Genomic DNA, 15,397 nt, shown 5'->3' with positions numbered 1-15,397 from the left:
CAGCTCTCCCTGTCTTTCTCAACTGAGGACATCTTGGTCAGATTTAGGATCACCTCTAAGTTAACCTTTCAAAGACTGCTTCTCATTGTGGCCTGTCCCTCAAAGCAACCTCATCAAGCTTGAATTATCAGTGCTGCTACCATCAAGATCATGTAGAAACCGTGAACTGAGAAGGATATTAATTCCTATAGGTTGCCACATCAGGTGATGACCGGTGTCCCTAACAGACCTGTGCTTCTCCATCCTGTTTTATCTCAGTGCACCACCATGTAGGAAGCAGTTGTCCAGTCTCATAGCATTCCCTTGTCCATTCTTCAGGGTTACCTTTGCTCCGAAAGACCTTCGCGCGTGAGCATGCTTGTTAAATTTCCTTATAGACACCTCAGCCTGGAAGAAGGAAAGACTTCTAGAGGTATGTGGACACCTGACCATCACATCACATACATGCTCCTTCCACAATCCGTTGGACGCACACAATTGTACAGAATGCCTTTTATATGCTGGAGATTTACAATTTCCGTTCACTGGAACGAAGAGGCCCAAACCTGTTCCAGCATGACGGTGCTCCTGTACGCAAAGTGAGCCCCATGAAGTTTCGACTGGAAGATTGTGAGTGTCCTGCACAGAGCCCTGACCTCAACCCCACCGAACACCTCTGGGATCAACTGGAACGCCGACTGCACCCCAGACCTCCTCACCTGACCTCAGTACCTGATCTCTCTAACGCTCTTGTTTCTGACTATGCAAAAACAGATTTTCTAAAAGCGGTGTAACGTGCGGCCGTGGCTCAGGTGGTAGAGCGCGTTGTCCACTAATCGTAGTGTTGGCGGTTCGATTCCCGGCCCATGTGACTCTACATACCGAAGTGTCCTTGTTGAAGACGCTGAACCCCAAATTGCTCCCGATGACAAGTTAGCGCCTTGCATGGCAGCTCTGCTACCGTGAGTGTGTGTGAATGGGTGAATGAGAACCAGTGTAAAGTTCAGACCATTTACCAATAGTCGATGTGCGAGGAGGTATTTTTTGGAAGGAGTCTCCAGTGTCGGTGCTTTGTAACAGTCAGACATAAATCTGTAACTTTAAGTTCACCACAGGAAAGACTTCACGATGGGGTGTCTTACTGTAACATGAATAGCTGTACTGTTGTTTTAATCTTTGTCAAGAGGTAAGAAGAAAATAAATAACAGGTTGGTGAGGAAACAACTTTATATCAGGAACCGATATGGCTGATGTTCCATAACATCATAAACGCAAGCATAAATTGCTAAGTAGAACGTAACCTTTTTACAATCCTCTGGACCTTTTGTCTTACTAGAGAAATGATCAATGATGTGGCATGACACCATCCTGTCCTTGATTATGTCTCCTCAAGTGTTCCCTTCCTTACTTAAGAAAAACCTCAAGACATTAGTGTTAAAAGCACCATTTTCCCATGAGCGTGTATCTTGATCTGTCTTTATATCCCGCTTTGGATCATCTCATCCAGTGTGACCACCATTTACCACAAACCCATTTTCTTGCAGTTACTCATGTTACCTTATTATTGTATCCTGAATATATCATTTGTAGCTCCTTATGCTTCCTACAATTGTAATGCACTTGTTTGTGGTCGGGAGTGTGTGTTCTGCTTGTGGCTTGTAAGTTGCTTCATATTTAAAAAGAAAAAAAAAAAAAAGAGAAGAGTTTTTCAAATGTAATGCAATTGGTACAATGAACGGCTTTGTTCGTGGTTGCGCTTAGGCTTTCTGTAAATCTCAGTGGATTCAAGGTGGCTTACAAGCCTATCTATCAGTTTTCAGCGCAGACTTGGACTCCATGCTCTGCTCTCAATGGTGCTCTGTGTGTTTACCGAATAGACACCAGGCCCTCCTCCCTCTTTTCTTTTCTTCCCTTCACGCTCTCGCTCTCGCTCTTGTTGTCTGTCTCACTTGCTCTTGTGCTCTGTTTGCCTTTTTACCACACCCCCCACCTTTACACACACACACACACACACACAGTGACAAGAGCAGTTCCCAGCGGTGCAGCAGATCTGACGCTACAGGGAATAGTTGAGGGTTTTTTTTGTTTTTTTTTTGGAGTTCACAGGCACTGGAGGTGAAACTGGAAGAGAGCGGGACAGACAGATTGTTTGAGAGTGATAGACAGAGTGAGAGTGAGGAGGTGTGGTTTAAGAACACGTCAGGTGCTGTGAGAGACAGGTTTGAGAGTGAAAGGATCCCACACAACAGGAAAGCAGAGAGCATGAGCGCTCGGTGTTAGGAGGTTGAAAGCGACGCCAGTTAAGGGGCAGGACAGGAGGGTTGGAGGGAGATGTGGACCTACTCCCATGCTCGTGCTCCCGTCCTCGTGTTTCCGCCTGTCCGGCTGGGATGAGCAGATCCACTCTCTGAGGTACGTCCACCAGGTGCACACTTCTCTCCAGCATGAATGCATTCCGATTGTTGACACGTTTGTTTGTTTTTTTTTTTCTTTTCTTCAAATCACGTTTCGATGACATCTGTTGGCTATTGTTGAAGGTATGAGTCAGACGTTCAAGATGGTTTAGATGAACTCTTACTTGATTCTAGATTGACATGGATGAATGAAAACCCGACAAAAATAATTGGAAGTATGTTTCGCTTCCTTGAACTGATTACAATGCACGTGATCGTGAGGAAACGTTATCCTATACTCATTTCTTATATATTTATTTATTCACTGTCCCAATCCTTCTTTCCCAATGTTGTGCTGTGCTCATGGAGACATGATTTCATTCTTTTGCTTAAATCGCCACTGACGATACAAAAAAAATAAATCACAAATTCTACAGAGTGGGTGAGGTTTTGAAGTGGCCAAACCTCTTGCATGTTCATGTCTCTTGTTCCAGAAGAATGGTTTCCTCTGGCTTGCTTTGCATGAAAATTTGCCTGGAGAGAGAACACTGTCAGTTTCAAATGAGCGGTAGTGGAGGAAGGAAAATGGATCACGTCATTGCTGTACTCAGTCACGTTATGCAAACCCCCCAAAACTGCCATGTCTAGACTTAAATGAATTAGCCTTACAGTTACACAGAATTAGTTTCACTGTAGAATTACTGAATAACATGCTTAATAAACAGGTGAAGGAAGGTAAGGGAGTATTTGTGGAGTAATAAAACACATCAGGAGGAAACATCGACTCCCAAAATAAATTTAGATGAAAGTAGTCAGCGCTCTTTAGCAGGGAAAAAGCATCCTAAAACTACTTCCTAAAAAAAAAAATGAGTTCCTCAAGTGTTCTTTTTCCCACAAATCCACTCTGGGGCACATTAATGGGTCAACAGAAGTGTCGCAGATTATTAAAAGCGAACGGAAAAACACCAGACACGTCAGCGTTTAAAATTTTGTCTGCACATTTACCCGGAAAACTTTGAATTGTAAATTAAAAATAATTTACAAATGTTCGATTTAATGCTCTCTTTGCTCCACCCCACCCCCGACCCTCACCACTTTTTCCCCTCGGTGTTTACTGTCTATAAACGTTAATACTTGTATATTTCATATCTATATATATATATATATAATATATAATATATATATTATATATATATATATAATATATATAATATATATATATATATATATAATATATATATAATATATATATAATATATATATAATATATATATAATATATATATATATATATATATATATATATAATATATATATAATATATATATATATATAATATATATATAATATATATATATATAATATATAATATATATAATATATATATAATATATATATAATATATATTATATATAATATATATTATATATAAAATATATATATATAAAATATATATATATAAAATATATATATAATATATATATATATATATATATATATATATATATATATATATATATATATATAATTATATAAGTGATATTTAACTAATATATATATCTGTATATTTAAGTCTATCCCAGGAATACTGGGTGTGATGTGGGACATTGGTCCATCTTAGAGCACCCCTCACACGCACATTATTATTATTATTATTATTATTATTATTATTAGGGATGTATCGAATGTTTGGCAACCGAAATTAGAATAAGTGAAAAGGCCGAATAAATATGACCGGACAATGACGTGTTTGATGACGTGACCAAATAGCCTAGCAACCAGAGTGAGACGCGCGAATTTCACGACCTCGGCTTCCTTCAGCGCGCTCGGAGAAATGAGAGGGCGCGCGCATGCACGAGCTACGTGTACGAGCGCATGCTCTTCGGATGTTGACAACTGTGACATTGTTTACTGTGGACACGTGCGTTTGTTTTGTTTCTGTTCCGGAGTATTCTGTCACGTCGCGAGACGTAAGGGAGTAGAATACGGAAGCAGGTAAAGACGTATTTATTTAAAGGAACATAACATTAACAACGTATCTAACTCTACTATATCTAGTCTAATACTCCGAGAGGTGTGCAGGGACGCGAGCGGTATATATCCCCAGTATAATCAGCCGCATAGGACCCAATAGAACCATTTCCTGCGCTCTTGTCAATGTACTTTTTAATGCACTTTTTAGTTGGAGGCTTCAGAGTGTTCCATTCTTTCAGCAGTCAGTTATAGTCCTAACATAGACTGTTCAAGGGGCTCAAAGATGACCACAACAAAATATTTTTTACTTTACTCATTTATTTACGTTAAGTTATATTGTGCCTTGTTGGTAGCCGATGCCTGCTGGAATGAAAAAAAAAAGTGTTCAGTGTTAAATATATATTTTGAAATTGTAGTTTTTGTAATTGATTTTTTTTTTCTTTGAAAAGTAAGACAAAATAATAAAAAGCACATTTTGACTATTTAATTTATGCAATGGTGGAAAAAAAAAAAAAGGCAAAATAAATGGAAAAAAAAAAAACGTGTTCGGTATTCGGCCAAGTTTTTCATTATATTCGGCTTCGGCCAGGGATTTTCATTTCAGTGCATCCGTTATTATTATTATTATTATTATTATTATTATTATAATCTAGGGTACTTTATCATAGCATGTTTTAGCACCTGCTTGTTTTTGGGAGGTGTGACGAAACCCACATATACACAGAGAGAACATGCCCAGGAAATTCCACACAGACACAGCCCAGGATTGAACCGTGAACCCTGACGCTCCAGCATGTCGCCCATGACTTCAATTTAAAGCTGAGAATTGAACTTTGTGCTCTCACGGACATTTACAAAGCTGTCATTGTCAACACATGACGACTCGTGGAGGAGGATGAGGAGGATGAGGAGGGGGGGGGGGATGGGGTGAAATGCACATGTAGGTTTCAGCCGAGTAGAACAATGAGCTCCGTTGGACTTTGGGCGCGTTTTGTCTCTGCCACTCTGTTCTACTTTAATCTTCCACTTTGACGCGAATTCCGAATTTTGCTGTCTTCAGAGGGCCTTTCTTGTTGTTAAATGCGTTCACCAGCAGACTCATTGTGCTTAGAGTGCACTTTTACAGCCCTGATGGATACATGATGAAGCGGGCAGTGGAGATCTGATTTCAGGCTGTGTAGGGGGTGAAACACAGGGTCTGGATCACTTTCTACCCGGATGTATTATTCATTGGGCGAATAACTGATACATGTGTGCATGAGGCCCTGCTGAGTGTCTCAGAACACCACATACTGTACTCATCATGAAAAGGGTTCTGCCGTCCCAACCCGGCTTTGCGAATAATACAGCTTTTCTGCTCGCACTGTTGTGTGCTTGATAGGTCCACATGACCGATAGAGTTTTGGCAAGCCAGAATGGGGAACTTGTTTTCTTTATCCCATTGTCTATTTCCTTTCACCTTATCGTCTGGTTTTTCTCAAAACGTTTCCTACAAAAGCATGGAAATTGGGCTTGCTTTTTGGTCCGGTCACATTTCGACACACTTCATCTTTGACCTGAATGTCAAAAATATTGTACATCCAGAGTTGGTTTCCTAAATTGGTTTTAATAATGATTAACGTTGGAGTTGTACATCATAACCTGTGTATGAGGATGCACATCCGGCGTGAGTCTCCTGGGAGGATAATAGTTAAATGAGCAGCAGGAGATGTTTGGTAATAATTGGACACGGGAGGGAAATGACGCGAGTGATGACGAACATCTCATAATGAATTAGAGAATGAGGAACAACGTTGAATGACAGGCAGCACAGTGGTACCTAAACAAACCTAAACTAGAGCCTTAATGGAGGAAATGCAGCCACCAGCATATATATATATATATATATATACACACATACATATACATTCACTATTTGACCCAAAAAGCAAGATTAGAAATCATGGGCACAATGTTATTTGTATTGTTTTCAAATTGTTGTTTGTATTGTCCCCCCCCCCCCCAATTACCTTTTATATGTATGTATCTATCTATCTATCTATCTGTCTGTCTGTCTATCTATCTATCTATCTACCTATCTACCTACCGACCTACCTTCCTGAAACCCTGGCACACATTCCAAAACAAGTCATGCATGGAGGTTAGTTTGTGATTTGTTCTAATCAAATAAGGCCAGGCGTTTAACTTTGGATTGACTTCCTCACCAGTGCCACCTTTATTTCCCAAAATGCTGGCAGAGAGTATGTGTGTGTGAGAGAGAGAGTGTGTGTGTGTGTTTGTGTATGAGAGAGTGTGTGTGTGTGTGTGTGTGTGTGTGTGCGCGTATGAGAGAGAGAAAGAGAGTGTGTGTGTGTGTGAGAGAGAGAGAGAGAGAGAGAGAGAGAGTGTGTGTGTGTGTGTGTGTGTGCGCGTATGAGAGAGAGAAAGAGAGTGTGTGTGTGTGTGAGAGAGAGAGAGTGTGTGTGTGTGTGTGTGTGCGTGCACGTGAGAGTGTGTGTGTGTGTTTGAGAGAGAGAGAGAGTGTGTGTGTGTGTGCGCGTATGAGAGAGAGAGAGAGAGTGTGTGTGTGTGTGTGTGTGTGCGTAACGTGAGAGTGTGTGTGCGTGTTTGAGAGAGAGAGTGAGAGTGTGTGTGTGTGTGTTTGAGAGAGTGTGTGCGTATGTCTGTGCTTGAGAGAGAGACAGAGAGAGCGAGAGTGTGTGTGTGCGTATGTGTGTGTGTGTTTGAGAGAGTGTGTGTGCGTGTGCGTGTGCATTGACCTGTGGTAAATTTGTCCAGGGTGAGGACAATAAAAACAGGACATGAGATAAAATGGGACTTCCCCTGATGACTTCAGAAGAAGAGTGTGCCTACATGAACGTGGGAAACGAACACAAAAACAAACAAACAAACAAACAAACAAAACAAAACAAAAACACCTTTACACTTATTTAATACACAAATTAATTTAATACTATATTTTACCGTGTGTGTGTGTATAATGTAATGTAATGAGGACAATAAAAATTGACATTATATAAAATGGGACATAATACAGTCTTTAAGCTTTGTTTATCATCTTCCTGTGATGACTCAGAAGTGTGTAACACCTCCTGCACTGTACAGTCAGTCACACTTGATGAACAAGGTGAGCGGAGAAGCGTGCTGTAAGTGTTAAAAAACAGCAAGGTGTAAAAACAGGACACTTCCTGCTTTACCTGAGTTTCCAAGCGGATTTTAAATCTCTTGCTCTGGAACATATCTACTAGCTAATAAGATGGCTTAGTGTTTAGCATGTTTTCCTCACACCTCCAGGGTGGGGGATTCGAATCAAACTCTACGCTGGAGTTTGCATGTTCTCCCCGTGCTTCGGGGGTTTCCTCCGGGTTCTCCGGGTTCCTCCGGGTTCTCCGGGTTTTCTCCGCCACATCCAGAGATATGCTTTGTAAGTGGATTGGTATTTCCGATTTGTCCATAGTTTGTGAATGTGTGTGCGATGTCCCCCGCCTCGTTCCCTGAATTTTATACATAAAACATTTGCCTGGTATTTAAATGGAATGGAAATGATATTAGAGCTCAATAATTACCCGTACAAGAACCCAACCCATTTACGTTGGGTTTTATTGATGTTATCTCCACTGGTTCATCTAACAAACTTCACTCTGGCTAATGCAGGAATTGAGCGGCCCTCTGCAAGATGGAGACGGTGATTCCCCCACGGGCAATTGGCTAGGGCATGTTAAAAAGATTACCGAAGCAAAGAAAAGGCTTCGTATGTAGAGGCCGTAAAATATTTCCTTCCGAACGGTAAGAAAGCGTGAGCCGAGAATGCTGTCTTCATTCAAAATGAAGTGAAATAAATGGAATAAAACACGTATGTTTGTTAAATATTATAAACAGCCTCCTAAAGAATGTCTCACTTTTGCTGATGTCCTGAGAACTTCCTGTAACGGCAGTTTATCTCTGAAACCGATCCGGTCTCAGTGTGGCGTAACCGACCTGAAATGTAACGTGTCTAATAAAGGCTGCGTTATTGTGATCGTCGAGCTGGAGGTTAAGGAAAGCGAAAGGCCAAATGTTTTTACAAGGCCATTCTGTCATCTCCTGTTAAGTCTTTGATGAATAAGGTGGAAAAAAAATGAAGAGTGAACACAGCATTTTCCATACTGATAATATATCCGTGTGGCGGTTTGGGAAAACCAGTTGGATGTTGTCGTGTCTGAATTCTGCCAACCAAGCAAACATGATGAAAAAATCACATCGTTTTGGCTCCATTTTGTTCCTTTAACATGTTTTGACACCTCAGTGAGTGAGGGAGTGGTATCATCACTGACACCTACTGAAACACAAGAAATCTTTAAAATATACAACATATTCTGAGACAGAAGTAACATTTAACATGAAGTTAGAGAGTCAGAAATAAACAGTGGACTTAAAACTATAGAACAAACGGTCATAGAGTCGGGGGGGGGCAAAAACTTAAAGGCAGACACTCCCTCAGTAGATAAGGAGAATGAATAAACATGTGTATAACGATATACATCATTTTCATGGGCTTACATTATTTATTAATTTTATACCGTAGCAAGATTTAATTTCTAAAACAGCGGCTCTGATGAGGGTTTTTTTTGTTGTTTTTTTGCACTTGCCTGAAAGATTGTTTCTATAGTAACAGCTCGTTCACAAGGACTTGTACACCGAACGCTCCGTATTATCTAAGCCTAATAATAAACGGTTGTTTAACAAATGCTATCATTTAACAAAAAAAACAAAACTGTCAAGATTGATATAGTGATGCTTTCTGTTACAGTTTTGGAAGGAGTCTCCAGTGTCGGGGCTTTGTAACTGTCGAGACGTTTTCCATTAAGGACCTAATTTGTTTTGCAGAAGTTCCGGAACAATAAATGTAACTATAAATAATTTAAAAAAGTCACGCAGTTGTTATTAATCAGCGGCAAACCACTGTGGAATCATAAGTAACTGCACTTGATATTATTTTGTTATTTATTATTATTTTCCTATAACAGCAGCTCCCAAGTGTTTTATTCCCTGACTATTGTTCCGTACTAAATCTCCTTATGCAATCTGGCGTGCATTCGGCGTTCCAGTTCATCCCGATGGTGTTCAGTAGGGTTGAGGTCAGGGCTCTGTGCGGGTCATTCGATTTCTCCACTCCAACCCTGGCACACTATGTCTTCATGAAGCTTGCATTGTGTACAGAGTCATTGGCATGCTGGAACAGGTTCGTTCACCAGTCATCACCTCATGTGATACCTATAAGAAAATTTCGATCCTTATCAACGCTGATAATTCAAGCTTGATGGGTTTGGGCGTCCGACTGTATGGCAGCATTTTGAGGACGAACCGCATATGAATGTGATGTAAGCTGTACACATACTTCCCGCCATATAGCGTATTTAATTTAGATTCGACACGTTGTTTTGATTCAAAGTTTTGTGCTTATCAATATTTCAAATATTTTAATCCCTCCTTCAACGCTGTTCATTTCATAAGGTTCCAGAAATACTGGCATTTACTGCATAATTGTAAATGTTTTCTTAACATGGTTGCCTGCAGTACATTATAATCCACTTGTCCGCAAAACAAACTCTGAAATAGCACTAATTGTGATTCGGGATTGATTATAACGTCATGTCTAAGAACAAGCTTACCTGTGAGAACGTCACAGTAGCGCGCACTCTCTCACGGCTTATCGGCTTATGAAACCAATGTACAGCAGATGTTTTAGCTATAAATGCTCAACTGCAGGTTGAGATACATGCAAAAGAAAGGCCGGAAAAGGTCAAAATGAATGCTTTTTTTCCCAAGCTGCCGTACATGCTCCTTGAATACTTCTCATTTTGCCTGATGGAACTTCACATATTCAGTAGTCTGGATGACTGCAGCAGATTTGATCTAATCTTTACATCTGAAATGCAAAAGCGCCGGAATTTCCCATATCTCACGTTGCATGTGCTATTTAACTGCTCATTGTGGTGCGGGAGAGTGAACAGTGTTTCGGCTCTTTCCCTCGCAGGTATGATGGTTGTGAAGCAGAGGAAGCAGGGGAAGCAGTGGAGGTCGGTGTGTAAAGGTCTGGTTCTGGGAGCTCTCCTCACCAGCTGCATGATTCTGCTGTACTGCCTTTCGGCTCCTGAGGTGCAGTTCCGTCTGCCAGAGTAAGTCCGTCTCACAACGTCTCCAGCTCTCAGAAAAACGTATGGCCTTGTTTACATGCAGGAATGTAGTGGTTTAACCCTTTTAAGCATAGTATCCATGGCTGTTTTGAGGGAAATATAGGATGTAAATCCCTTCCAAATGACTTTAATTTAACACAAACTGTAACGTGACATAAACTTTTAAACTGATTTCTGTTTTAGATAAACTTTCTAAACAAAACCCTACCTAAGGTTAAATAAATAAATAAATAAATAAATTGATAAATTGTTCCCGACAGACTTTTTGTACATATCAATAAATTTTGTCTTAAATATCATATCAAGAATATTGCTATATTTTGTCGTTTTGATTACCACACAGGTATAAAGTTTTACGTCTTTTCACCGATTTCTGTGCTCATGTCATTCCAAGTTCATTTAAAACATTCACATGGCGTGATATTTTATGTAATTTGAAAAAAAAAATCTAAAGCATCTGGATTTGATTTTCAGTCATTTATGCATGAAAAGTTGTGCAAAGGTTTACTTCAAGCTGGGGTCCAGATGGTCGACTGCAGACGTAAACAGATGAACACCTATGTAAAATCTTTTTAAGCACATGTACAGTATGATGTTATTTCATGTGAGCCGCACTCCATATTGGTTTCCTGTATAGAATATTCTGTAGGATCGTGTAACGACATCAGAAATTTCCGGACGGTCAATATTTAAACTTTAACACATTTCTATCAGTAGACATTTTAAAGACCCATTTGTGCTATTTGTCCTACTTGGACTTGGATTTAAGCTTTCAGCAAATATAAAGCGTGCTTTATATTGAAATTGTACTGGATGTTAATTTGTTTGAATGTCAAAGTCAAAATGACTATGTATTGCCTAATTTTAATTTGTATGTAAGGCGTTAAAACTGAATTCAACATGAAATTCTAACATCAAAAAAGTCCAGATGTATAACATTAAAATTTTGTATGTAAGGCGTTAAAACTGAATTCAACATGAAATTCTAACATCAAAAAAGTCCAGATGTATAACATTAAAATTTTGTATGTAAGGCGTTAAAACTGAATTCAACATGAAATTCTAACATCAAAAAAGTCCAGATGTATAACATTAAAATTTTGTATGTAAGGCGTTAAAACTAATTCAACATGAAATTCTAACATCAAAAAAGTCCAGATGTATAACATTAAAATTTTGTATGTAAGGCTTTAAAACTGAATTCAACATGAAATTCTAACATCTAAAAAGTCCAGATGTATAACATTAAAATTTTGTATGTAAGGCTTTAAAACTGAAATCAACATAAAATTCTAACATGTCAGTCAGATATATAACATTAAAATTTTGTATGTAAGGCTTTAAAACTGAAATCAACATAAAATTCTAACATCAAAAAAGTCCAGATATATAACATTAAAATTTTGTATGTAAGGCTTTAAAACTGAAATCAACATAAAATTCTAACATAAGTAAATCAGATATACAACATTAAAAATTTTCATGTAAGGCTTTAAAATTCTCTATATTCTCAGTTATCTTTCCAATAATCATGAATTTTATGCTGCATGAATATCAGCTGATTATTTGTTTGGATTTTGGCTTGAAATGTTTGATTTCGCTTCATTTAGCCCGTTCTGTTTATTGTACGTTCACTTTGCAAATAATTTTAATAGTTACTACTTCTTTCTTTGACCCGGATTGCTGAGGTTGTACTAAAATGCATTTCTTTTAAGTGCAGTTTAATATATCATACATTTTGCTCCTTGTTAAGAACAGGTTTGTTAGCATTTCATAGTTGCTGCCATCTACTTTGACTTTTTAACATTAAATTTGACTTATTTTGTGACGTGTGCTTGTGAGCTCTGCTCATATCATCTGTTCATTCACTCTAAACCGACGGTCTTGTCTTGTTTTTAAGGACAGATTTAGCTCACTAACAAAAAGCGTATTTTATCTGTTCAGTTCTGATGCGCATCCAGTATATTTCCTCTAAACAAATTTGTCCGAAAGTCATTTACACATGATGGCTCCAGACAGCGTGCTAAATCTGAGTGGAGTTTAACTTCATGCAAATTAGAGTCAAAGCATTTAACAACAATCTCAACAAAAAAAAAGGGAACAAACACTATTTCATATGTAAAAAGGTATGAAAATGACTTTTAAATGTGTTTCTCCTCCACTACATTCCATTTTATATAGGAGTAGACATATCAGTCTGGCAGTAAAGTCGGGAGTATCAGTGGTGTCAGTGAATAAGTGTTATGTGTCCTTACACACTCAGAAATAAGTGTGTATATTGTGAAATAAGGGTGGTACAGTGTACCATTCCATGTTGCCGGGGTGGTACTTTCAAGCGTACACCTTGTGTACCTTTAGTATGTATCTTTTACCTAGATATGTGCAAACCTATATTCATGTTTCCAGGTGAAAAATACAAACTAAATGTATAAAAGATAAGGGTACCACCTTTAATACCCTTTTTCTACAGTGTAGAGCCTTGTTAATGGCCATTTTAAAACATCTTATTGATACAAAGATGTATAATATGATGCTCCATGTGTGTCGTTACCACATTCAAATATTGCAATGCATCATTTTGATTGAGCCTCTTTGGTTTCTGATTTTCCTACCACAGTAAAAGTACGGTTTAGCGCCCTTTATGATGGGAGTGTGCAGTCCCAATCACAGAGCATTAAATAGTCTTCTACAAAATCCCGACTTGTGCCAACGCTGTGACGTGACCTCATTCATAGAAACTTCCGAAACCTTAACCACTGAGGTACTACTATTTTCAGCAGCAACACCTAGTAATTCATATTTCTTGTTTCCTTCCCAGAATTCCTGTGCCTTATTCATGTGCCCACCATCCATCACTTGGCCAGTCCCCAGCTGCCTCCAGCAGCATCCATCGAGGCTTGAGACGTGAGCGTCCCTGTACACCAAAGGTGGACATCATGTTCATGAAAACCCACAAAACGGCAAGCAGCACTATCCTGAACATCCTGTTCCGCTTTGGCGAAAAGCACCACCTCAAGTTCGCCTTCCCGAGCAGTCGCAACGACTTCTTCTACCCCTCACTCTTCTACCGCACGCAGGTGAAGGACTACGGGTCTGGGATGTGCTTCAACATCATGTGCAATCACATGCGCTTCAATGAAGCCGAAGTAGCGAAGGTGCTTCCAGCGGACACCACCTACATCACCATCCTGAGGGATCCAGCAGAGCTCTTTGAGTCCTCCTTCCATTACTTTGGCCGCTTAGTACCTTTTACCTGGAAAATTTCTGGGGGTGATAAGATGGAAGAGTTCCTCAGTCAGCCTGAGCTTTATTATGACCCAGAGGGGTTCAATTCCTTCTACCTCAAGAACTTGCTTTTCTTTGACTTTGGGCAGGATAATAATTTACCGTTGGCTGACCCGAGAGTGGAAGAAGGCATCCGTGCAATTTCAAGACGCTTTCACTTGGTCATGCTGGTGGAGCACTTTGAGGAATCACTCATCCTGTTGAAGGATGCCCTCTGCTGGGACATGGATGACCTGCTGTTCTTCAAGCTCAACGTTCGAAAGGGGTCCACTGTCTCCAAGTTGACCCCCGAGCTCAGAACCAAAGCCTTGCAGTGGAACGCTATTGACTGGAAGCTCTACCAGCACTTTAACACCACCTTCTGGAAGAAAGTGGAGGCGTACGGTCGAGAGCGCATGGCAAACGACGTGGCCGAGCTGCGGCGCCGGAACTCACAAATGGCCGCCATCTGCATCGAAGGCGGCCATGCGGTGGACGCCGGGAGCATCCATGAGACTTCCATGCAGCCATGGCAACCTATCGGGGAGAAATCTATTATGGGATACAATCTGAAAAAAAATGTAGACAAAGCACATCAAAAACTGTGTAGGAAGATGCTGACGCCAGAGCTGCAGTACCTGACAGACTTAGGAGTCAATTTGTGGATCACTAAACTGTGGGGTCATGTGAGGGACATCCTTGACTGGTAGAAATGAAGAATAGCGAGTCGACCTCTGACCTCTACCTATACATGTAAACAACAAAGATGTTCACCTCTGACCTCAAACTGAAACCTCGTTCTGCATTAGAGCGGGACGGTGCGTGGATACAAATGTGAAAGTCATATAACAGACTTGGTATTCATGGTCCTGCAGATTTTAATGTCAATTTCATTGCTCAACTTTCTTTTCATTGAAGTCACGTCACTGCAGTGGATAAAATTTTTAAGTGGTGCTTGCGTCAATCATGGAAAAAACCAAACAAATCAGTGACACCCTGTGTGGAGAGGTTTCTCTTTGCATGCTGCCAATGCCGTATCATTAAAGTCCTCTTAGTAAAGCTGACTGAAATATGAGGAGGCACGGGGATAGTACATGTTCCTGTTTTACTTGCCTTTTAAGCTAATATGACAAATCCTGCTGACCAAAGAGCAAAGCTGCACTCTTTGTCCAGAAGGATTCAAGAGCATAACAAATGTGAGATTAAAATTCTATGAATAAAATAAAAACCTAACATAAATTTATATGGTTTGGTGACTTGTCTTCATCATGGTGTTGTTCTTACTTCCATCAATGTCCCTTATTATTAATCATTACTACTGTTAAACATTGAAGGCAGACTATCCTGTCCATCATCACACGCCTTAGCGTTAGTGGCACAGCATGCGATGGAGGGGATCCATATCTGCTCCGAACACTGATTACACTTCTAAAATAATCCCTCTTTTTTGTCACCAACACTTCTGAATTAACAGTAGGTCTACCACAGGTTCGGGCACATTTCGATCAGAGGAGACTAAATCGTATCGTATCGTAGCAGATTCAGTGGAATCATCAGACAGTGAATTGTTGCCTTAAGAATTTCGATTGTATCGTATTTTATGGGAGCCTGA

The 15,397-nt window shown here is 39.8% G+C and overlaps 1 protein-coding gene across 5 annotated transcripts; it reads left to right on the top strand.

The window, feature by feature from the left end:
- The first annotated feature begins 2,086 nt into the window (after nt 1-2,086).
- gal3st1a (galactose-3-O-sulfotransferase 1a) lies at nt 2,087-15,024 on the top strand. 5 transcript variants are annotated; one of them, XM_053653662.1, is made up of 4 exons: nt 4,140-4,366; nt 6,474-6,485; nt 10,362-10,503; nt 13,340-15,024. In XM_053653662.1, the coding sequence occupies exons 2-4, from the start codon at nt 6,476-6,478 to the stop codon at nt 14,493-14,495; spliced, it is 1,308 nt and encodes a 435-aa protein (XP_053509637.1). In that variant the 5' UTR covers nt 4,140-4,366; nt 6,474-6,475; the 3' UTR covers nt 14,496-15,024. The 5 variants fall into 5 exon arrangements, with proteins under 5 accessions (XP_053509639.1, XP_053509637.1, XP_053509638.1 ...); XM_053653661.1 differs by lacking the exon at nt 6,474-6,485 and adding an exon at nt 9,545-9,566 and having other exon boundaries at nt 4,191-4,292; XM_053653664.1 differs by lacking the exons at nt 4,140-4,366; nt 6,474-6,485 and adding an exon at nt 2,087-2,391.
- The last annotated feature ends 373 nt before the right edge of the window (nt 15,025-15,397 follow it).

Source organism: Ictalurus furcatus, chromosome 22, assembly GCF_023375685.1.
Source record: "Ictalurus furcatus strain D&B chromosome 22, Billie_1.0, whole genome shotgun sequence".
In the NCBI taxonomy this organism is placed as follows: domain Eukaryota; kingdom Metazoa; phylum Chordata; class Actinopteri; order Siluriformes; family Ictaluridae; genus Ictalurus; species Ictalurus furcatus.
The sequence above is the reverse complement of the archived record's forward strand: the minus strand, read 5'-3'. Positions and strand labels throughout refer to the sequence as shown.

What these genes read in the sequence shown, in the direction of transcription:
- gal3st1a (XM_053653661.1), top strand. Translation starts at nt 4,206, where the DNA reads ATGAGAGGGCGCGCGCATGCACGAGCTACGTGTACGAGCGCATGCTCT. An exon ending in ACATTGTTTACTGTGGACAC is followed by an intron (nt 4,293 to 9,544) that starts GTGCGTTTGTTT and finishes CATTGTGTACAG; the next exon opens with AGTCATTGGCATGCTGGAAC. An exon ending in GTGCAGTTCCGTCTGCCAGA is followed by an intron (nt 10,504 to 13,339) that starts GTAAGTCCGTCT and finishes TTTCCTTCCCAG; the next exon opens with AATTCCTGTGCCTTATTCAT.